The sequence below is a fragment of the Salmo trutta genome, chromosome 22, assembly GCF_901001165.1.
Source record: "Salmo trutta chromosome 22, fSalTru1.1, whole genome shotgun sequence".
Classification (NCBI taxonomy): Eukaryota; Metazoa; Chordata; class Actinopteri; order Salmoniformes; family Salmonidae; genus Salmo; species Salmo trutta.
In genome coordinates, this window is record NC_042978.1 from 20183409 (window position 1) to 20207431 (window position 24023).

The 24023-nt window shown below is 46.2% G+C and overlaps 1 protein-coding gene across 2 annotated transcripts in view; it reads right to left on the minus strand.

The window, feature by feature from the left end:
- The window catches only part of adamts10 (ADAM metallopeptidase with thrombospondin type 1 motif, 10), a 50177-nt gene extending 31472 nt beyond the window's left edge, over positions 1-18705 (minus strand). For both annotated transcript variants that reach the window (XM_029707141.1, XM_029707140.1), the window contains exons 1-6: positions 18511-18705; positions 11167-11537; positions 7497-7870; positions 1832-1991; positions 1398-1600; positions 879-962 (exon numbers count right to left, since the gene is read on the minus strand). In XM_029707141.1, the coding sequence (XP_029563001.1) occupies positions 879-962; positions 1398-1600; positions 1832-1991; positions 7497-7870; positions 11167-11272 (927 nt within the window). In that variant the 5' untranslated portion in view covers positions 11273-11537; positions 18511-18705. The remainder of the gene's footprint in view (positions 1-878; positions 963-1397; positions 1601-1831; positions 1992-7496; positions 7871-11166; positions 11538-18510) is intronic.
- Between the last annotated feature and the right edge of the window lie 5318 nt (positions 18706-24023).

Below are 24023 nucleotides of genomic sequence, written 5' to 3' on the forward strand. Positions count from 1 at the left end.
CCACTGTGTTCCAATTAAGGTGCTAATCAATGACTAAATCTATCAATTTCAACCTGGGCATATACGGGATGACAGGTCCTGTCAACCTGGGCATATACGGGATGACAGGTAGTGTCAAGCTGGGCATATGTGGGATGACAGAGCTGTCAACCTGAGCATATACGGGATGACAGAGCTGTCAACCTGGGCATATACGGGATGACAGAGATGTCAACCTGGGCATATACGGGATGACAGGGACTGTGAGTTGGAAAAGGGTTATTAGACTGCCACAGTACCTTCACTGCAAACCCACTAGTAATACCCTTTCTAATACCCTTAGAAGCTTATAATGTCCAAATTACGCCAGAGAGTGTAACCCTGTCCTGGCACTCAGTCTGACCGCGTGCCGTTAGCAGCACAGTGCCGTGGCTTGGCTGGCTGGCCTGCTGGACTGGACAGGGACCAAGAACATGACGTGACATTCATGTCAATCACCAGGCAGCAGGTGGACAGAACACTAGGCCACAGTGACGCCCGCCTGCACCGGCTTCATATTTAGCTTTTTATATGCACTTTTCTAGGGCACTAATGTACGTCATAGCAATAGCCCGAGAGGTCACCAGCAACAACAAGTGCAGTCATGGCTGGACTTGCCTGGCAGGTCGCTCTCTCTCCACCACCGCAAATGGCTCCACTTACAAGACATTTTCTGCTGGGAGCAGGGGAGGAAGGACACTTAAGCCAATAATTTGACACAAACAAGGAGCTCATAGATGCTGGCCTAGACAACAGGCTGGACTGGACTAGGAGTGAGATGCAGAGAGGAGGCAGGGTGGATGGATGCAGACCCCATTGAAAGGGAGAGGTTTTTCCGGGATGGGTCTAGAAGAGAATACCTGGTCCTCCATGAGCAGGATGAGGCGGGTCACCACAATGTTCACTGCGTTCCCCAGGCTAGAATCCTGGAACAGTTTGGCAACCTGACCTCCAGGGAAACAAGAAAAGACCAGTCTTAAAAAGAGCTGACATCATTCATCACTACTACTTACAACCTAGAAACTACTGTAATTTGGGTTACTTTACAGTACACTCCTGTAGTTTAATTCTTCTGTTGGGGATTTTGTGACAGGATGGATGCAACCTGGTGTGGAACAGTAAAATAAGGCCAACCATTCATTAAATCCATTCCATTCATGAGTTTATGCTTAGCCATCTGATGGACAGGGTGTGAAGTGATATCCTGTGAAGGAATACTACTACACGTTACGACCTCGACTACACTATCTGTAGAACCATTCAATACAGTAACAACAATCCTAGACTCAATCCTAAACACAGACAAAGTGGATAGGACAAGTATCTTCCAAGTTTTCCCCCCTGCCAGTTGTAGGGATCTGACTCGATGTGAAACTTACAATATTCATGACAGCCAGGATGTACTGCTCGATGTCCCGGCGGCCGTGGTACCCCACCATCATCTTGTCGGCCACCACTAGTGTTTCTACGTAGCGCTCTCTGCTCACAGACCTCTTCAGGGGCAGCTGGCCTCGGCCGATGGGGTTGGGAGGTGTCTTCAGAGTCCTCTGCCACCAGGCCATGCCTTTCCCTGGCTTCTCATCTGAGGAACAGTCACAAAGAGGGGTTAATGGCATTGAGAGAGGAGAGGGTACACTACCTGATAAGAGTGGCATTAATGTGCATGTATTAAAACCAGGTTATTATGTCCTGTAAACTGAGACTGCTGTACAGCAGATATCATAAACGACTGTTTGCTGATCTAATCGTAACCTGTGAAACATGAGAGTTTAAAGGGGCATGTTGTACCCAGGACACAGACAGCTCTACCTACCAATGACCCCACAGGATTGGTCCATGTACTGATGGCGAAGAGATGACCTCTTGTAGACCACATGGGGGCGGCTCTCCCCCCTCTCCGCCCTCGTGAGGTTTTCGGCCGGGGTCAGAGGCTCGATGATATACTCCTCACCCCCTGCCACGATCACCCCCTGCTGGAAAAGTCAGGGAAGCAGAGGTGAGCCAGGGTCCCTCTGAAGGCTGGTGGTGACAGGACAAGGACTGACATCTCTGGTGCCCGTCAGGCCCATTACAGTAGCATACTGGAGGTCTCTGTCTGTCTACAGCCAGTCTCTAACATCTCCCCTCCCCTCAGTGGATACAGTACAGTACATAACTATCCCTGGCCTGGATGATAATCATATCAGTCTCTCATCAACCTGGGCCTAAACAAGTACAGGCCCTCACCTCTCCCAGACATGTCTGGAGGTCAGATACATAGGGAGAGTGATCCTATCTGAGTCTTTCCACAGAGAGGAGACAGGGAGACACTTCCCCTGATTAGATCTCTTGGCTGCAGCCTCTGAGGTCACAGTGAGTGTTTCCCCCCTGGCCCTCTCTAGTCGCTACAATAGCAGCGCACTTTCACAGTGCACCTAATCCTGTAATGTGTTTAGTGATGCTCTCGTGGACACACAGCGGATTCCCTGCTGAATTAAGTTATGCTAGTCTGACCACAAGTAATTATGTGTAGGGCTTATTAACACTTTGTGAGCAGATTTAATCCTTGGTTGCATTTAGCCCTGTTATTATGGGCCCAATTAGTTATTAGCTGTAAAGGGATAACAAGAATAGATGGATAAGGAGAATGCTTTCATGTGTCAAAAGGCAGATTGGAATTGTGTCATTTGACTGATTTTATTATTTCAAAAGAGTCTGCTGTGGGTGGAGGTGCTAGCTGGCTACTGAATGGTCTGGACGTCCAGCTGTGAACATGCCTTAGTGACGTTATGAGTTGTGACCAGCAGGGGAAGTCTGGTGATAACAATGGGCTTTGGTAATCCCTTGTTTACACAGGTGCATTACTGCTCCAGAATAGCATGTGGTCCAGACAGGTGCCCTGGTCTAGTCCAGGATCCAGGATCAGAGCTATCCTAGTACACAGAATCATAATGTTACACTCAGAGGGAGAGGATTCCTCTGGAGCTCCATTAGCCCTGGGTCCTCTGAGGCCAAGGACAGCAGAACAAGCCAACAGGGCAACAAGACAACAGGCCAATAGGACAATAGGACAACAGGCCAATAGGACAACAGGACAATAGGCCAACAGGCCAATAGGACAATAGGACAACAGGCCAATAGGACAATAGGACAATAGGACAACAGGACAATAGGACAACAGGCCAATAGGACAACAGGCCAATAGGACAACAGGCCAATAGGACAACAGGCCAATAGGACAACAGGACAATAGGCCAACAGGCCAATAGGACAATAGGACAACAGGCCAATAGCACAACAGGCCAATAGGACAATAGGACAACAGGCCAATAGGACAACAGGCCAATAGGACAACAGGCCAGTGGTGCTAGCAGTACTAGGTAAACTGCTCGGTTTGGAGCGAGCAATCGCACTTTGCTTCGCTCCACAGGTAATATTACACTTCATTACATTACAACGGTTTGATTTGTTTGATCTGAGCAATTTTTCTTAGCTAGCTACATAGCCGTCTTTGTATCAAAGATAATTGTGTAGTTTAGAGTAATTAGAGTATTATCGAGGTTAGCTATTTTCGTCCTAACGAAGTCAACACTGCTAGCTAGCTAGTCAACACTGCTAGCTAGCCAACTAGCTAACTCCTACCGACTAGCAGCACTGTAGAAACTATTACATTACAACGGAACGACTTGATTAGTTTAGTGTTAGTGTTAGTGAGCTAGCTACATAGTTGTCTTTGCTGTCTTTGTATCTAAGATAATTGTGTAGTTTAGAGTAATTATCGAGGTTAGCTAGCCAGCCGCGACACCGTTGTCCAGACTCCAGACTTAGTCATCATCAAACCCACTGCTAGCTAGCCAACCGTTACCGACTAGCAGCGCTGTAGATACTAATACATTACAACGGAACGATTTGACTAGTGCAGTGTTAGCTAGCTAGCTACATAGTTGTCTTTGTCATAGCTTGATAATTGTGTAGTTTAGTAATTATCGAGGTTAGCTAGCCAGCTATTTCCGTCCCCCTCGACGCCATTTTTCCAAAAGTAGCCAACTATTACCGACGAGCAGCACTGTAGAAACTAAATACATTACAAAGGAACGTCTTGATTAGTGTTATGTTAGCTAGCTACAAAGTTGCTTTTGTATCATGACAAGGTGTAGTACTGAAACTATCGAGGTTACCTAGCCAGCTACACGTTCTAACAAAGTCAACAACGCAGCCACTGCTAGCTAGCCTACTCCACCAGCCAGCAGTACTGTATCATTTTCGTCATTTTAGTCAGTAAGATTTTTGCAACGTAAGCTTAACTTTCTGAACATTCGAGACGTGTAGTCCACTTGTCATTCCAATCTCCTTTGCATTAGCGTAGCCTCTTCTGTAGCTTGTCAACTATGTGTCTGTCTATCCCTGTTCTCTCCCCTCTGCACAGGCCATACAAACGCTTCACACCGCGTGGCCGCTGCCACTCTAACCTGGTGGTCCCAGCGTGCACGACCCACGTGGAGTTCCAGGTCTCCGGCAGCCTCTGGAACTGCCGGTCTGCGGCCAACAAGGCTGAGTTCATCTCAGCCTATGCTACCCTCCAGTCCCTAGACTTCCTGGCGCTGACGGAAACATGGATTACCACAGATAACACTGCTACTCCTACTGCTCTCTCCTCGTCTGCCCACGTGTTCTCGCATACCCCTAGAGCATCAAGCCAGCGGGGTGGTGGCACTGGAATCCTCATCTCTCCCAAGTGGACATTCTCTCTTTCTCCCCTGACCCATCTGTCTATCTCCTCATTTGAATTCCATGCTGTCACAGTTACCAGCCCTTTCAAGCTTAACATCCTTATCATTTATCGCCCTCCAGGTTCCCTTGGAGAGTTCATCAATGAGCTTGACACCTTGATAAGTTCCTTTCCTGAGGATGGCTCACCTCTCACAGTTCTGGGTGACTTTAACCTCCCCACGTCTACCTTTGACTCATTCCTCTCTGCCTCCTTCTTTCCACTCCTCTCCTCTTTTGACCTCACCCTCTCACCTTCCCCCCTACTCACAAGGCAGGCAATACGCTTGACCTCATCTTTACTAGATGCTGTTCTTCCACTAATCTCAACTCCCCTCCAAGTCTCCGACCACTACCTTGTAACCTTTTCCCTCTCGCTCTCATCCAACACTTCTCACTCTGCCCCTACTCGGATGGTATTGCGCCGTCCCAACCTTCGCTCTCTCTCTCCCGCTACTCTCTCCTCTTCCATCCTATCATCTCTTCCCTCTGCTCAAACCTTCTCCAACCTATCTCCTGATTCTGCCTCCTCAACCCTCCTCTCCTCCCTTTCTGCATTCTTTGATTTTCTCTGTCCCCTATCCTCCAGGCCGGCTCGGTCCTCCCCTCCTGCTCCGTGGCTCGACGACTCACTGCGAGCTCACAGAACAGGGCTCCGGGCAGCCGAGCGGAAATGGAGGAAAACTCGCCTCCCTGCGGACCTGGCATCCTTTCACTCCCTCCACTCTACATTCTCCTCTTCTGTCTCTGCTGCTAAAGCCACTTTCTACCACTCTAAATTCCAAGCATCTGTCTCTAACCCTAGGAAGCTCTTTGCTACCTTCTCCTCCCTCCTGAATCCTCCTCCCCCTCCCCCCCCCTCCTCCCTCTCTGCGGATGACTTCGTCAACCATTTTGAAAAGAAAGTTGACGATATCCGATCCTCGTTTGCTAAGTCAAACGACACCGCTGGTCCTGCTCACACTGCCCTACCCTGTGCTTTGACCTCTTTCTCCCCTCTCTCTCCAGATGAAATCTCGCGTCTTGTGACGGCCGGCCGCCCAACAACCTGCCCACTTGACCCTATCCCCTCCTCTCTTCTCCAGACCATTTCCGGAGACCTTCTCCCCTACCTCACCTCGCTCATCAACTCATCCTTGACCGCTGGCTACGTCCCTTCCGTCTTCAAGAGAGCGAGAGTTGCACCCCTTCTGAAAAAACCTACACTCGATCCCTCCGATGTCAACAACTACAGACCAGTATCCCTTCTTTCTTTTCTCTCCAAAACTCTTGAATGTGCCGTCCTTGGCCAGCTCTCCTGCTATCTCTCTCAGAATGACCTTCTTGATCCTAATCAGTCAGGTTTCAAGACTGGGCATTCAACTGAGACTGCTCTTCTCTGTGTCACAGAGGCTCTCCGCACTGCTAAAGATAACTCTCTCTCCTCTGCTCTCATCCTTCTAGACCTATCTGCTGCCTTTGATACTGTGAACCATCAGATCCTCCTCTCCACCCTCTCCGAGCTGGGCATCTCCGGCGCGGCCCACGCTTGGATTGCGTCCTACCTGACAGGTCGCTCCTACCAGGTGGCGTGGCGAGAATCTGTCTCCGCACCACGCGCTCTCACCACTGGTGTCCCCCAGGGCTCTGTTCTAGGCCCTCTCCTATTCTCGCTATACACCAAGTCACTTGGCTCTGTCATATCCTCACATGATCTCTCCTATCATTGCTATGCAGACGACACACAATTAATCTTCTCCTTTCCCCCTTCTGATAACCAGGCGGCGAATCGCATCTCTGCATGTCTGGCAGACATATCAGTGTGGATCTCGGATCACCACCTCAAGCTGAACCTCGGCAAGACGGAGCTGCTCTTCCTCCCGGGGAAGGACTGCCCGTTCCATGATCTCGCCATCACGGTTGACAACTCCCTTGTGTCCTCCTCCCAGAGTGCTAAGAACCTTGGCGTGATCCTGGACAACACCCTGTCGTTCTCCACTAACATCAAGGCGGTGACCCGATCCTGTAGGTTCATGCTCTACAACATTCGCAGAGTACGACCCTGCCTCACACAGGAAGCGGCGCAGGTCCTAATCCAGGCACTTGTCATCTCCCGTCTGGATTACTGCAACTCGCTGTTGGCTGGGCTCCCTGCCTGTGCCATTAAACCCCTACAACTCATCCAGAACGCCGCAGCCCGTCTGGTGTTCAACCTTCCCAAGTTCTCTCACGTCACCCCGCTCCTCCGCTCTCTCCACTGGCTTCCAGTTGAAGCTCGCATCTGCTACAAGACCATGGTGGTTGCCTACGGAGCTGTGAGGGGAACGGCACCTCCGTACCTTCAGGCTCTGATCAGGCCCTACACCCAAACAAGGGCACTGCGTTCATCCACCTCTGGCCTGCTCGCCTCCCTACCTCTGAGGAAGCACAGTTCCCGCTCAGCCCAGTCAAAACTGTTCGCTGCTCTGGCACCCCAATGGTGGAACAAGCTCCCTCACGACGCCAGGACAGCGGAGTCAATCACCACCTTCCGGAGACACCTGAAACCCCACCTCTTTAAGGAATACCTGGGATAGGATAAAGTAATCCTTCTAACCCCCCCCCCCCTTAAAAGATTTAGATGCACTATTGTAAAGTGGTTGTTCCACTGGATATCATAAGGTGAATACACCAATTTGTAAGTCGCTCTGGATAAGAGCGTCTGCTAAATGACTTAAATGTAAAATGTAAATGTAGATGGGTCAGGTTCTTACCAGGCCATTACAGTTGCTGAGAGCCACCTTGCTAGAGTGGGGCTGATCCTGCAGATGGCCTACATAGAGACACTGAAGTGCGTAAGGGTGGCTCCAGGCCAGACGCCCCCTCCTCCAGTACTCTACACGGAACTGACGGGACAGCAGGCCCCCCTGCAGGGTCAGGTTGAGGAGAAAGTTGGTTGTGGGGGTAGAGAGCTGGTAGTACAGCTGGGACAAGTCCTGTTGTTGCTGGTCCTCAGCACTGCGGCGGCTCCGCCGATGGTGGTTGGGGCTGTCTGCACCCCCATCCTTTGTGTGCAGGGACTCGCCCTGTGGCCCCACGCGAACTGGGATGGCAATTTCATACTGGCCCAGGCTAGACAGGAACGTAGCTGGAGAGAGACAGAGAGAGGAGACAGAGCACAAACACTCACAGTCAATGACATTTCAAATAAACTTTGGTAGAATATACAGTATGTGCATTATCGTCACGGCTTAAAGCTTATGAGGACAGGCCTTAGTCAGTAGTGACTAGTGGGATTCTTGAGGACTTCTCAGTCCACGCTATCCCTCCCAAGGCTGTCTCCATAGCAACCCTGAAATCCTATACTTCCTGTCTCTGGCTGCGGGCCCGGAGATTTATTGTCCAAACACGGCGCTCCAAACACTGCACTAACAGGGGAAAGGTCAACAGAAATTAGCCCAGTTTTCATCAAGGCCTTTTGCCTTGTTTTGTGGAGAAACAGCCCTCCCCACTGAGAGTAAACAGGCAGGGATTAGTTTCTGTAGCGTGAGTCCGGACCCAGCCTCTCTGTTTATGTGGCCAGGCCAGCTTAAATAAACAGCAAGCAGCCCCCTCCAAACCCCTCCAACCCCATTTCACATCCTTCAGCACATTCTGCAACAGTCAGTTATATGAGCTTTGAATTCCTCTACTACAACATTTCAGACAATTGCCCCACATAAAAAGTGGTATTTTCATGGTATTTTCACAGGGTCAAAAGTATCTGGCCCAGGAAAGCCTCCCGGAGGACTGGAGTCAAATATTTGGAAGGACTTAATGAGGCATAGTTTCAAAAGTGTACTGTACCCGTACTCTCCCCTCCTCCATCCCTCCGTGGTTCCACAGCTATACAGCTGCTCCTCGTGCCCTCCCTGCTCTGTGCAATAGCTCTCTCTCTGCAGCGCAGCAGTAATCTGTCCAGCAACCTGATAAGCCTGTCTAATTAATGAGTGAGGCAGCTAGTGGCCTGACTGGGCTCCACCACTGCTTTCATAAGGCTACCATTCTGCTGCCAGCCCCCTCCCAACGCACTGTGCCCACATGTACAGGGTACTTCAAAGGGGAAATATGGCTGGTACAATGGAAAATAGGGGAACGAAGTTGGCTAAATAGAGTATAAGCGTACAGTAGGTCCTAGTCTGGTCTGAAGGGTCGCGTGGCGTCTGATCCTCTCCCAGGTCCCCTACAACTGATGGAAAGCTGCTCCCAGCTCTGTAGCACCACAGGGCGAACCACTTCTCCAATTCGTTTGATCTATTATCTAATCACTAGGAGGAGGAGGAAACTATTATTACTCACCAATAAACCCAAGTGGTAACAGAGAGAGGCCCATAAAAGAATAAAGGTCTGCAGAGTGCTCACCTTTTGTAAAATAAACTGTCATAAAGCACTACCCAGGGTTCGGTTAATTTTAGCTTTCAGAAGAAAGGAACCTTTAATTAGCCTCTTTAAAAAAAGAGAAGGAAATGAGAACAGTGGCCTTTTTACTGTAGCGTTCCCAGAGAGGAGCTTCTCTCTCTCTCATCCATGCCTGGCTGAAAAAGTCAATCTCTGCCTCCGTCACCATAGGGCCCTGTCAGCAGTTCCTCTGCTCATAACTCTGCTCTCAGCTCTGCCTGCCTGTCTTTCTCTCTCCCTGTCTCCCTGTCGGCCTGTCTGTCTGTCTCCCTCCATGTCTCTCTCATTGTCTCTCTCCCTGTCTTTCTCCCTGTCTCCCTGTTGGCCTGTCTCCCTTCCTGTCTCTCTCCATGTCTCTCTCCCTGTCTCCCTTCCTGTCTCTCTCCATGTCTCTCTCCCTGTCTCCCTATCTCCCTTCCTGTCTCCCTCCATGTCTCTCTCCCTGTCTCCCTTCCTGTCTCCCTCCATGTCTCTCTCCCTGTCTCCCTTCCTGTCTCTCTCCATGTCTCTCTCCCCGTCTCTCTCCCTGTTGGCCTGTCTCCCTTCCTGTCTCTCTCCCTGTCTCTCTCCCTGTCTCTCTCCCTGTCTCCCTTCCTGTCTCCCTTCCTGTCTCCCTCCATGTCTCCCTCCATGTCACCCTGTCTGACTGTCTGTCTGTCTATCCCTCCTCTATGTCTCCCTCTCTATCGCCCTGTCTGTCTCCCACCATGTCTACCTTCCTGTCTGTCTGCATGTCTGTCTGTCAGCCTGTCTGTCTGTCTATATGCCTGTCGGTCACGCTTCTGCCTGGGACAGTTGATTGGCTGAGTTATGAGGCCACGCTGCGGAGCCTCAGTCTCAGTCTGAGAGAAAGGTTATATATACACTCCATGCAATGGTTTAATAACACTAAACTAAATGACTTAATGTCACTACCACGATGGCTGACCTCATTATTCGCTTATTTCAAAGAAATAGGGAAATAACTTTTTTTCTGAAAAAGCCCAACTCTCCAACTACGCCATGTCTGCATATTTGTCCTCTCCTTCTTTTAAATAAACACAAAGACTAGAGAAATATACTCTGCAGCTTGTCATGAAGTGCAGCAGCAAATATAGACAGATTTCATGCCCCCCATTTTCAAATGTTCTGTTTTCGTTGAAGGTTTTAATCTAGAATGACTTAAAGGGGTGACCATTCTCAGTTAGATAACAACTAACTTTTGACCAGAAGTCAATATCCATTGTAGGAGAAGTGACTAGCATGGAGGACTCTAATAGTGGTGCTGAAATGTATAACACCAGACGTACTGTACTCAACAGCCTGTCCTGATTGAATTTCACAGCCTTAACAAATTAAGCATTGACCTACTTGTTGCATTTTCTAGTAAATACTTGTGACAAATGATAACTCATAAAAATGATTACTGTCCATCATCAATGGAACTGGTTTCAGTTTTGGGTTAGAAAGGTGTTCTTCTAGAGCTTTGTTTAAACAGAGGAGATGAATGAATGGTCCTGTGGTGGTTATCAAGGAAGCAGTGTAGCAGACTATTGGAAACAGATGACTTGCAGGGTGCAGAGGTTAAGCATAAGAAATACACAATCAGTGCCTTGTTCTGTAATGGACACTCTGGGTATTTATGTCCGAGCCTAAAGGGGATTGGTCTGGCTGAGGAGAGGTGAGGGGGGCGCGTGGCTCTCCATCTCTGGAGTTGATTTGTGAGAGCGGGGTTCAAGTTCAGCAGGGTCACTGCCCTGGAGTGTTGCTCAGCTCAGAGGAGGCCCTCAACACTGTATGGAAGAGTTCACTGAACAGGTCCGTTACCTCTGTTCAACTGTCTAGGTGACTGGAAATGTTGAACCACTTTCACAGTCCAAAAAAGGGAATAATACCAATTCCCCAATGAATATGACAGTAATAATAACATAATCATACTGTGTATTCATGACAAACATTGACACAGTTAAACATTTCCATTTATGTCAAACAAAAGAGAAGAAAGTAGTCGGCCCGATCTCTGCTCACCGTGTGACTGGGTGAACTTTTCAGCAGTCTGACTTTCTGCGACCTCGGTGGCAACCATGACGATGATGACAACAATGCAGGCCAAGTTCCTCCATACCGTGTCCATGGTTACTACAGCAAGCTTCAGTGCAGTCCCCAGGCCTCTGTCCCAACATGTCTTCTGCCCTCTGATGCCCCTCGCTCACCAGTGGGACGGAGCGAACTCACGGGCCATAGCAGCAGGATAGACCTCTAGAGACTGGACTGGAGATCTCTGGACACACAGCCTCTCTGCTTCTCTCTCTGGTAGGACCAAAGTCAAAGGAAGATGGAGAGACTGCCTCTGAGTGTAGCAGCAGCAACAGCAGAGTCTATAATGTACTGTGGCCTCCCTGTGGAAGAGAAACAGGTTAGTATGAGGGGAGATTGGGGGAGGGAGAGAGAGAGAGAGAGAGAGCATGAGATCTCCCTGACCCAAATGGTCCCCATCTGACAACACAAACATATCTAGTCTTTAGTCAGTGCCTCACGAACAGCCACCTCCCGCTGCGTCTTCAGTTGATCAATCACTCCAGGAAAACACTGGCTGACAATCTGAGGACCAGTGTAAACAAGTCTCGACCTGGGTGCCCTGTGTCTCTTTTAGTCGTCTGCTCACAGGAAAGAGAAAGGAAGGCATTGATCTTTTAAAAGCTGTGCTTAGGCTGAGAGGAGCTGGAAGTGGGTGTTATGTCAGTGGCTGTGGGGGAAAATGACCCAATTTGAGACAAGCAGTGGGTTACTTCCACACTCAGTGTTGGCCTCATGTGGCCTGGCCACATCACAGGGAAGAGGCAGTCACACACAGAGAGAATAGGCCATTAGCCATAGATCAGACTTTTTTGGGAGATCAAAACTAGCCTTTAAAACCTCTCTGGGCTATGTGGGACGATTTCGTCCCACCTACGTAACAGCCACTTCAATCCAGTGGCGCGATTTTTGAATCGTTAGAAATGCTATAACTTCAATTTCTCAAACATATGACTATTTCACAGCTATTTAAAGACAAGAATCTCGTTAATCTAACCCCACTGTCCGATTTCAAAAAGGCTTTACAACAAAAGCAAAACATTAGATTATGTCAGCAGAGTACCCAGCCAGAAATAATCACACAGCCATTTTTCAAGCTAGCATATCATGTCACATAAACCCAAACCATATCTAAATGCAGCACTAACCTTTGATGATCTTCATCAGATGACACACCTAGGACATTGTGTTATACAATACATGCATGTCTGTTCAATCAAGTTCATATTTATATCAAAAACCAGCTTTTTACATTAGCATGTGACGTTCAGAACTAGCATTCCCACCGAACACTTCCGGTGATTTTACTAAATTACTCACGATAAACGTTCACAAAAAGCATAACAATTATTTTAAGAATTATAGATACATTACCCCTCTATGCACTCGATATGTCCGATTTTAAAATAGCTTTTCGGATGAAGCACATTTTGCAATAATCTAAGTACATAGCCCGGCATTACAGGGCTAGCTATTTAGATACCCACCCAGTTCAGCCTCCACCAAAATCACATTTCCTATAAGAAAAATGTTCTTACCTTGCTTGTTCTTCATCAGAATACACTGCCAGGACTTCTACTTCAATAACAAATGTTGGTTTGGTCCCAAATAATCCATCGTTATGTTCCAACAGCGACGTTTTGTTCGTGAGTTCTAGAATGCTTCTTCGCGGTGTCGCGCATGGCGCATTGGCGTGTCAAAAATGTCTAAATATTCCATTACCGTACTTCGAAGCATGTCAACCGCTGTTTAAAACCAATTTTTATGCCATTTATGTCATAGAGAAGTGTTAATATTCCGACCGGGAGTATGCATTGAGCCTAAACAGCCGAATAAAATTTCTCCTCAGAAGCGACTCATGCACGCGCATCATTGAAAGGTCCTCCGAGCATCCACTTACAAAAGGCGATAATATATTTCAACCTGAGGTTCCCTCGTAAACCTTCAGTTATTTCGCGGGCTCTGAGAGCCTATTGGAGCCCTGGGAATTGTCACGTTACAGCTAAGATCCTTACTTTTCAATAAAAAGAGGTAAGACGCACGACTCCTTGTCAGACAGGGTACTTCCTGCTTGAAGCCTTGTCAGGTTTTTGCCTGCCATAGGAGTTCTGTTATACTCACAGACACCATTCAAACAGTTTTAGAAAATTCAGAGTGTTTTCTATCCAAACCTGAACAATAATATGCATATTCTAGCTTCTGAGTTGGTGTAGGAGGCAGTTAAAAATGGGAACATATTTTTTCCAAAATTCTCAATACTGCCCCCTATACCAAAGAGGTTTTAAAAAAGCAACATTGGTTATTATTACATCACAACACTAAAGATGTCCCATCCCCCATCACACTTTGAAGTGTACAGAGGAGTTAAAAGCCTGGATGAGGAGTCCTATTTACAGTAACATTGTGACTTTTGTTCCTAAGCCTTTTTGGCACTGTCATTGAGAGGCCCAAACCCAATCTTTGATAACCTTTCCTTAAGCCACACTGCCTACCCTGCTCCCTGCCTCTATCATTCTTTCAGTGTGTCTGGGCAGAGAACAGAGAAGATGCCACACTGGCCCAGATGGCTGGCGGCAAACCAACTGCAGGCAAAGGTAACCGGAAGCAGATGGGAAACGATTTGGTGACGGAAGTGAGGAAACAAGTTGCCTCCTGACAAAACAAATATGAAAAAGGGAGTGCAAAGCTCAAGGGGCTGTAAGAGAGACGGAGAGAGCTGGGATAGCCATTCTTAAATACTACGTGTGTGTGGAGAGAGACGGAGAGAGCTGGGATAGCCATTCTTAAATACTACGTGTGTGTGGAGAGAGACGGAGAGAGCTGGGATAGCCATTCTTAAATACTACGTGTGTGTGGAGAGAGACGGAGAGAGCTGGGATAGCCATTCTTAAATACTACGTGTGTGTGGAGAGAGACGGAGAGAGCTGGGATAGCCATTCTTAAATACTACGTGTGTGTGGAGAGAGACGGAGAGAGTTGGGATAGCCATTCTTAAATACTACGTGTGTGTGGAGAGAGACGGAGAGAGCTGGGATAGCCATTCTTAAATACTACGTGTGTGTGGAGAGAGACGGAGAGAGCTGGGATAGCCATTCTTAAATACTACGTGTGTGTTGAGAGAGACGGAGAGAGCTGGGATAGCCATTCTTAAATACTACGTGTGTGTGGAGAGAGACGGAGAGAGCTGGGATAGCCATTCTTAAATACTACGTGTGTGTGGAGAGAGACGGAGAGAGCTGGGATAGCCATTCTGAAATACTACGTGTGTGTGGAGAGAGACGGAGAGAGCTGGGATAGCCATTCTTAAATACTACGTGTGTGTGGAGAGAGACGGAGAGAGCTGGGATAGCCATTCTTAAATACTACGTGTGTGTGGAGAGAGACGGAGAGAGCTGGGATAGCCATTCTTAAATACTACGTGTGTGTGGAGAGAGACGGAGAGAGCTGGGATAGCCATTCTGAAATACTACGTGTGTGTGGAGAGAGACGGAGAGAGCTGGGATAGCCATTCTTAAATACTACGTGTGTGTGGAGAGAGACGGAGAGAGCTGGGATAGCCATTCTTAAATACTACGTGTGTGTGGAGAGAGACGGAGAGAGCTGGGATAGCCATTCTTAAATACTACGTGTGTGTGGAGAGAGACGGAGAGAGCTGGGATAGCCATTCTGAAATACTACGTGTGTGTGGAGAGAGACGGAGAGAGCTGGGATAGCCATTCTGAAATACTACGTGTGTGTGGAGAGAGACGGAGAGAGCTGGGATAGCCATTCTGAAATACTACGTGTGTGTGGAGAGAGACGGAGAGAGCTGGGATAGCCATTCTTAAATACTACGTGTGTGTGGAGAGACAGAGAGAGAGAGCGAGAGAGAGAGATAGGTAGAAGCAGAAATAAACAAGAATCTTTGCACCTTCTGAACAAATGTAAGCTTTCTCTGTGCCTGGATTAAGGTTCACCTCTCTCTGACTGCTTTCTGAATTCTGTCGATCATTGCACCTATCCAGTTCCAGAGACAGCCTGGCCTGAATCTTTACCATGTTGTGTCTTCCTACACCATATATTCATTCATCTAGCTAATGAACAATGATCCATTTGTTCAAGCACAAGTGAGACACAACTGACCCGGCCCATTTGAAAATGAGCAGCTGAAGCATTTCACACTTATAGTCTGCTCATAATCAGATAATGCTGACTACCATACAATCTACACATGTAACTGACAGAGAGAGGTGAGTGGGATAGAAGGAGGCTTAATGTGCCTCTGGTTTCCCTGCAGTGCAGCGGTTCACAGTACAGTACCATACGGAATGGGGTCCTAAAACAGTGAGGCGGCTTTGTGTTCCCACTTCCCTTAAATGTGGAGCAACTGTAAGCCCCTCTCCTCTCCATCTCCACAGCCCTCACGCTTTTTGCCCTTTCTGCCCCCTCCCTCAAGGCTTTTTTCAGTAATTTCCTGCTCGGCCAAACTCTCCTATATTTTCATTACTTCTTGTTGGAGTCTCATTTTATTGTGGGGTTATTAGACTTGCAGCAAGATATCAAATGTTTTCATTAAAACTCTTCTTCATCTTGTTTATTTAAACAAAGCCAACATAATCGGCCCCCCTATCATTGCGTTTGTGTTTTTAAGGCTGCTTAAAAGCATTACTGACTGTCTTCAAGTTCTCTCTACACTCATTAAATCATTGTACACTCACTAAATCATTGCTCAATTAAGAAACATGACAAAAATCTGGTCATTTGTGAATTTGTACTATCTCTTGAAAGGGATTTTGTAATTTGTCTTTGTGGATCTGTTGTGTAACAGTTTTCCTTTGGGAAAAAACTCATAATGTGTTTGTTATTCGGCCAATACAACCATAATCCTGTAAGTACTGTTGGCATTTTATAATATACATGTAATATATTCCACTTAGCAGATGCTTTTATCATGTCCTTAGATGAGTACCTCTGATCAATTTGAATGCCTAATTGTGGCAATAGCGAGTTCAGAAATTGGAATGGGCTGTATACAGCTCAATTATAATGTGGTCAAAGTGCTTTTTAAAAGCAAGACAAGGAGGTATTTGTGGATAACAGTAGAAGAGACATTAGACAGGGGATTGTAAATTGCAATTTCAGGGTGGGCCAAAGTCATAATGTAGTCTGGACCATAAGCTTTTCAACATATCTACTGGATTGGAGAAGGCAGTAAAAAGTATGTTTTTACAGACTATGCATAGTGACCCTGCCAGGAACTGTACAGACAGGCAGAATAGACCACACTAATCAAACCCATATGACTTGCTCAATGTAAAGGCTCTCTCTAGGAAATGCTGTTCAGTCCCCTGCTCAGCTCCTAACACCACCCTCTGTGCGCTCCTCTGAAGAAACCACTATGATTGTCTACTCTTCCTGTCGCTCCTCTCTGATATTGGACTTACTCTTTTGATGTCTCATTTGTCATTCCTATTTGAGTAGGGGAGTGTGGCCTCTTTACTGTACTGTAAACACATCAGCACTAAGTGAAAGCTGGGAACTCATGCAGCACATGGCTACATACTTGTATCCCCCTGACAACAGTCACTCCCTCAGAAGTGGCGTAGAAAAGAAAGCTCAATTTACATGACTCCCCCACGTTAAGCCTTGCACAACAAACAACAGATGAGGTGATACAAATAATATGGAGAATAAAGGGAGGGATCTCCGTCTAAACACTCTGTCTTTGGTGGAGAGGCATTCCTCTTTCAGTTTCTCCCAAAGAGATGAAAAGTGGGAACATAAACAACTAGGCTTGTCAGACAGCCAAGGATGCGCACTCTGAAAATGAGCTTTAGTCGAAGACAATATTTTGTGAGAGCTGGCTTAGACTCGCTGAGTCAGCCAACAACTCTAAAGAGTGTACAAAAGAACATAGGCAGTTTAAGTCTTGAGTTTCACATTTCTCATACGACACACACCCAAACAACGACAGACCACAGATTTGTCCATTCGCCTCAGCCAGTTTAGAGACCTAGGAACCTCACATGCTGATCAAACACTGCCCAGCCCTACCATGGTGAAACTATTGGATATGAAGGGCATTCACAATATGAACAAAACGTCAATCATTTTAGTGACAGATTCATATGTTTTTTGAATTAACCCAGCAATACCAACATTTGAGTTTTGTTACAAAAGAGATCACTAGCCTAATCAGCAACAGGTCACTTCTGTGTCAGTGTCATAAATCTGTTTATTGGTTGAGGAAGAGGAAGTGTTGAGCACTGATCTGCAAGGGAAAAGTACAGTATGGACTACTGTACCAGATATACAGGAAACACCAACATTAAGTATCTTAATAGAGCAATGGGCCGCCATGAACCAGAACAGCCTCAATCCACCTTGGCATAAATTCTACAAGTGTCTGGAACTCTACTGGAGGGATGCGACACCATTCTTCCACCAGAAATTCCATCATTGGTGTTTTGTTGATGGTGGTGGAGAACGCTGTCTCAGTCGCTGATCCAGAATCTCCTATAAGTGTTCAATTGGGTTGAGGTCCGGTGACTGAGATGGCCGTGGGCATATGGTTGACATTGTTTTCATGCTCATCAAACCATTCAGTGACCACTCGTGCCCTGTGGGAGCATAGTCATGGTAGCCAAAATAATGGCCTGCCCAGCATGGTGTGTGATGGAGAGAGAGAGAGACAGACAGACAGACAGATACACATCACCCAAGCACACAAATATTATTCAAACACTGAGAGTGCAGTGGTTTGCTTATGTCCTGAAGAATCCCCTTCTGCCTATTCATTGCCCAACTTTTGCTGGAGCAATGCTTTCTCCCCACCCGGCAAAAACCCTCAGAACTATGGGGATTAACTGCTGCTGCTGCTGCCGAGAATCAACCAAGCAAGATCCCTCATCGCCCACATGGGTTCAGTTTAACAAATAACGGTCCTCACTTCACTTCACTTAACTGAATCTAACAAATGGGGGATAATATCTGGATCCTTGACAGTTTCTTCATTATAACCTCAATGCAATTAAACAAGGAAATATCCCCCAACAATGTTGTAAATTCAAAAGATTTTACTTTACTGAGAAATCAACACCATGACAAAATGCCATGGTCTGACTACCTGATAATTCCATGCAAATGTTCGAGTTGTGCAAAATTACTTTAAATAGCTGGAAAATCGATATGTAAGACTTCGAATGAAGACGTCAACCATTTTTACGTAATCGACTGTACTCTCATAACATAGACAAAAGTGCACACTAGGTTTATGAAATATGAGTTTAAACGAAGTTTCAAATTAGGGTCCAGTACCTTTTCCTTCTCCCTGTCCAAATTCACTATGGTCAGCTTTCAGGGTTTGCGGTGTCTTTCTCTTGGTTTACTTCAAGACGTGTCAGTTACCTTGAAAAGATATGTCTGTATTGAGCGGATTATCGTACAGTGAGTGGACCTCTCTTGCTCCCAGGGTCTCACTGCCACAGATACGCTCTGGATGCTTGCGCGCTCGCTCTCACTGCTGCGTACTAAACCAGGAAGTAAAAATGGTAATAGGAGCGTCTGTACGCTACGAACAGAGGAGCTACACCAAAGATTTTTGCCTATACTGTGCTTCAGCAAACGAAGGGCCCCAAGAAGGGGATGTTTTAAAACACAACTATAACCAAGTTCTGCAACAACATATACATACATTAATTTTATTCTTAATTGTCGACTTATTTTACAATATACCAGTTCGATTAAAACGTTTAGGCTACATGCTTTCTTCTCAAGAAATGCGACTTCCCTAATAGTAATAGCCTAATAACGAAGTTTACAGCTGGCTCTTAGATGGGACTCTAATCAAAATAAACGTTCTATAACAGCGACCATGTTATTTTTTGGGGACTGCCAATTGATTCGGAGTTCGGTAATGAAAAAGTTAGTAACACCTAAATAGTATTTCAAATATGCATAGCTAGCATACAGTTGAAGTCAGAAGTTTACATACACCTTAGCCAAATACATTTAAACTCCGTTTTTTCACAATTCCTGACATTTAATCCTAGTAAAAATTCCTTGTCTTAGGTCAGTTAGGATCACCACTTTATTTTAAGAATGTGAAATGTCAGAATAATAGTAGAGAGAATGATTTATTTCAGCTTTTATTTCTTTCATCACATTCCCAGTGGGTCAGAAGTTTACATACACTCAATTAGTATTTGGTAGCATTGCCTTTAAATTGTTTAACTTTGGTCAAACGTTTCGGGTAGCCTTCCACAAGCTACCCACAAAAAGTTGGGTGAATTTTGCCCATTGCTCCTGACAGAGCTGGTGTAACTGAGTCAGGTTTGTAGGCCTCCTTGCTCGCACACGCTTTTTCAGTTCTGCCCACAAATTTTCTATGGGATTGAGGTCAGGGCTTTGTGATGGCCACTCCAATACTTCAATACCTTGACTTTGTTGTCCTTAAGCCATTTTGCCACAACTTTGGAAGTATGCTTGGGGTCATTGTCCATTTGGAAGACCCATTTGCGACCAAGCTTTAACTTCCTGACTGATGTCTAGAGATGTTGCTTCAATATATCCACATAATTTTCTTTCTTCATGATGCCATCTATTTTGTGAAGTGCACCAGTCCCTCCTGCAGCAAAGCACCCCCACAACAGGATGCTGCTACCCCCGTGCTTCACGGTTGGGATGGTGTTCTTCGGCTTGCAAGCGTCCCCTTTTTCCTCCTATCATAATGATGGTCATTATAGCCAAACAGTTCTATTTTTGTTTCATCAGACCAGAGGACATTTCTCCAAAAACTACGATCTTTGTCCCCATGTGCAGTTCAAACCGTAGTCTGGCTTTTTTATGGCGGTTTTGGAGTGGCTTCTTCCTTGCTGAGTGCCCTTTCAGGTTATGTCGATATAGTTTACTGTGGATATATATACTTTTGTACCTGTTTCCTCCAGCATCTTCACAAGGTCCTTTGCTGTTGTTCTGGGATTGATTTGCACTTTTTGCACCAAAGTACGTTCATCTCTAGGAGACAGAACACGTCTCCTTCCTGAGCGGTATGACCGCTGCATGGTCCCATGGTGTTTATACTTGCATAATATTGTTTGTACAGATGAACGTGGTACCTTCAGGCATTTGGAAATTGCTCCCAAGGATAAACCAGACTTGTGGAGGTCTACAATTTTTTTTCTGGGGTCTTGGCCAGTTTTCTTTTGATTTTCCCATGATGTCAAGCAAAGAGGCACTGAGTTTGAAGGTAGGCCTTGAAATACATCCACAGGTACACCTCCAATTGACTCAAATGATGTCAATTAGCCTATCAGAAGCTTCTAAAGCCATGACCCACTGGAATTGTGATAGTGAATTATAAGTGAAATAATCTGTCTGTAAACAATTGTTGGAAAAATTACTTGTGTCATGTACAAAGTAGATGTCCTAACCGACTTGCCAAAACTATAGTTTGTTAACAAGAAATTTGTGGAGTGGTTGAAAAACAAGTTTTAATGACTCCAACCCAAGTGTATGTAAACTTCCGACTTCAACTGTATGCGTCTGAAAGTGGGCTTTGCGAAATAGGTGGGTGTATGGAAATCTATAACAGCTAATTGGGCAGATTGGTTGCCACTCAAGAACATTTTAGAAGTGGCTGCTTGCTGCTTCCTTATAGCATTTTACCTAACCCTAACTAACCCTTTTCCTAACCTTAACTGCATTGTCCTAACCTGCTAGGTTAGTTCTCCTAACCTGCCATGTTAATTATCTTAACCTGCTACGCTAACCTGCTACGTTAGTCCTAACCTGTCCCGTTAATTCTCTTAACCTGCCCCATTAATTCTCCTAACCTGGCACATTACTTATCCTAACCGTCCACATTAATTCTCCTAACCTGCCTAACTGGCTTAGCTAAGAGCCAATTTATGCTTGATCTGAAAATGTGGTCAGAGACTCCTTATGGAGGGTGTTGATGCAATTGCGGAGACTCCAGAGGCACGCAGAGGCCAAATTGAGTTCTGCACCGCATCGCTTCGCGCCTCCCAAATGTTTTAACAACGTGGAGGGCTCCGTATAGCTCCGCATTAACATGATTGTTTGACGGTAGGTGGGGGCGGGAGGTCCTGTATAAACACAAACTCACTTCCTTGATAAATTCCTTCACAACAGCTCTGCTCAACAGCTCTGCGCTGCTCAGCAATGCACTGACTTCTGCAGAGGCCCTGACTTCTGCAGAGGCCGTATCACCATAAATGCTGCACGGCCAATGCAGACAACGGATTGACCATGCAGCGCCTTTAAGATGTTAAGCAGTACTCCCTAAAAACACCCCACTTCGATACAGCTATGACTTTTCGTAGCAAGTTAGGCATATGATTAGGGTTAGCGAAAATGTTCTCCAAACATGCTAGGAAATGTCACTTGTATCGAAGTGGCCTGTTTTTAGGGAGTCCTGATGTTAAAGCAGCATGTCCTATTAATTTGAAAGATTATGAAATAAATAAGTATTTTAATTGGAGTTTTCATCGATTATGACCTTACTCCGATTAAGATAATCAGAGTAAGGTGTTTACATTACTAATACCATACATGTAAACCTTGAATGTGGTTGAAACGCACTGCCTAGGTTAGTGATGGTTGCTGTAAGTGCTAATATGGCCTAATAGTAACATGCTTCATAAACAACAGGTGTAGATTAACAGTGAAATGCTGACTTACGGGCCCTTCCCAGCAACACAGAAAGAAATAATAGAAAAGTAAAACACGTAATAATATATACCCTGTGTACCAGTACAGAGTCGATATGCAGGGGTACGAGGTAATTGAGGTAGATATGTACATATAACTATAAATAAAGTGATAATGAACAGTAGCGTCAATGTATGTGATGAGTCAAAAAGTTAGTCCAAAAAGGGTTAATGCAGATAGTCCGGGTAGCAATTTTATTAACTATTTAACTAACTATTTAGCAGTCTTGTACAGGGCAGTACGCATTACCCTTTGTAGCGCCTCGCGGTAGAGTGCCAAGCAGTCATCATACCTAGCGAGGATGCAGCAAGTCAAGATGCTCTCAATAGTGCAGCTGTAGAACTTTTTGAAGAAATGAGGTCCATGACAAATCTTTTCAGCCTCCTGAGAGGGAAGAGGCATTGTCATGCCCTGTTTACGACTGTGTTGGTTTGTTTGGACCATGATAGATCCTTAGTCATGTGGACACCGAGGAACCCGCTCCACTACAGCCCTGTTAATGTGAATGGGGACCTGCTTGGCCCTCCGTTTCCTGTAATCTACTATCAGCTCCTTTGTCTTGCTGATGTTGAGGGAGAGGTTGTTGTCCTGGCACCATACTGCAAGGTCTCTGACCTCCTCCCTATAGGCTGCCTCATCGTCGTAGGTGATCAGGCTTACCACCGTCGTGTCGTCGGCACGCAGTCGTGGGTGAAGAGGGGGTACAGGAGGGGACTAAGCACGCACCCCTGAGGGGCCCCTGTGTCGAGGATCAGCGTGGTGGGTGGCCCGTCAAGAAGTCCAGGATCCAGTTGCAGAGGGAGGTGTTCAGTCCCAGGGTCCTTACCTTAGTGATGAGCTAGCTTGGAGGGCACTATGGTGTTGAACGCTGAGCTGTAGTAAATTAACAGCATTCTCACATAAGTGTTTGTCTTGTCCAGCAGGGAAAGGGCCATGAGGGATGCAATAGAACTTGCGTCATCTTTGGATCTGTTGGGGAGGTATGTGAATTGGAGTGGGCTGTCTCATTGGTAGTGTAATAAGATCACGCTGACAGATATGGCAGTTATGCTTCTAGCTCCTAAGCAACTTTGCAGTATTTCTTTTGTTGTTGTATTATTTCTTACATTATTAGCCCAGAACATTTTTTGTGTTTTACGTACAGCCGGAAATCATTTTGGGATATCAGAGCGGCACAAGCATTTCACTACACCCGCAATAACATATGCTAAATATATGTATATGACCAATTCAATCTTATTTTATTTGATGTGAGCCATGACCAGCTTTTCAAAGTTGTGTATTTATACCTGTGTTCTCTGTCTGTCTGTTGCCAGTTCGTCTTGGTTGTCACGCTTACCAGCGTTTTGTCCTGTCAGCACCTGTCTTTTCCCAGCCTCTCTTCTTCTCGCCCTCCTGGTTTTTGACCCTTGCCCATCTTGACCCTAAATCGCCCGCCTGACTGCTCTGCCTGCCCCTGACCCTGAGCCTGCCTACTGTCCGGTACCTCTGCCCCTATCTGGATTTCTGACCTCTGCCTGACCTGACCCTGAGCCCGCCTGCTGCCCTGTACCTTTACCTCTGTTTGCTGCAATAAACATTGTTACTTCGACACGGTCTGGACTTGGGTCTTACCTGATTCCTGATACAGGGAGAGGTTGCCAGCTGGTCAGCGCATGCTATGAGTACGCGTTCTGGTAATCCGTCTGGCCCTGCGGCCTTGTGAATGTTAACCTGTTTAAAGGTCTTACTCACATCATCTACGGGGAGTGTGATCACACAGTCATCTGGAACAGATGATGCTTTCATGCATGGTTCAGTGTTGCTTGCATCGAAGCGAGCACAGAAGACATTTAGTAGACAACTGTAGCGGTAACAGCAACGTGCCAGCGTTATTATCCTACTTAATTCCTTTATTAAGTATTCCATTGTACTGTGTACATCATGTGTATCCTATGCATATTACACATACACTTAACTTGTTATTAGTGGTAGTAGTTAGGTCTACCTGAATAGTTAATCCAGACCGCCCTCTGTAGGTGATTTTGAGGGCCTGCACTAGCCCTGTTCTGACATGTGGCCTCCAACAAAGAGATATCTGAAATGGAATGCTGTTCCAT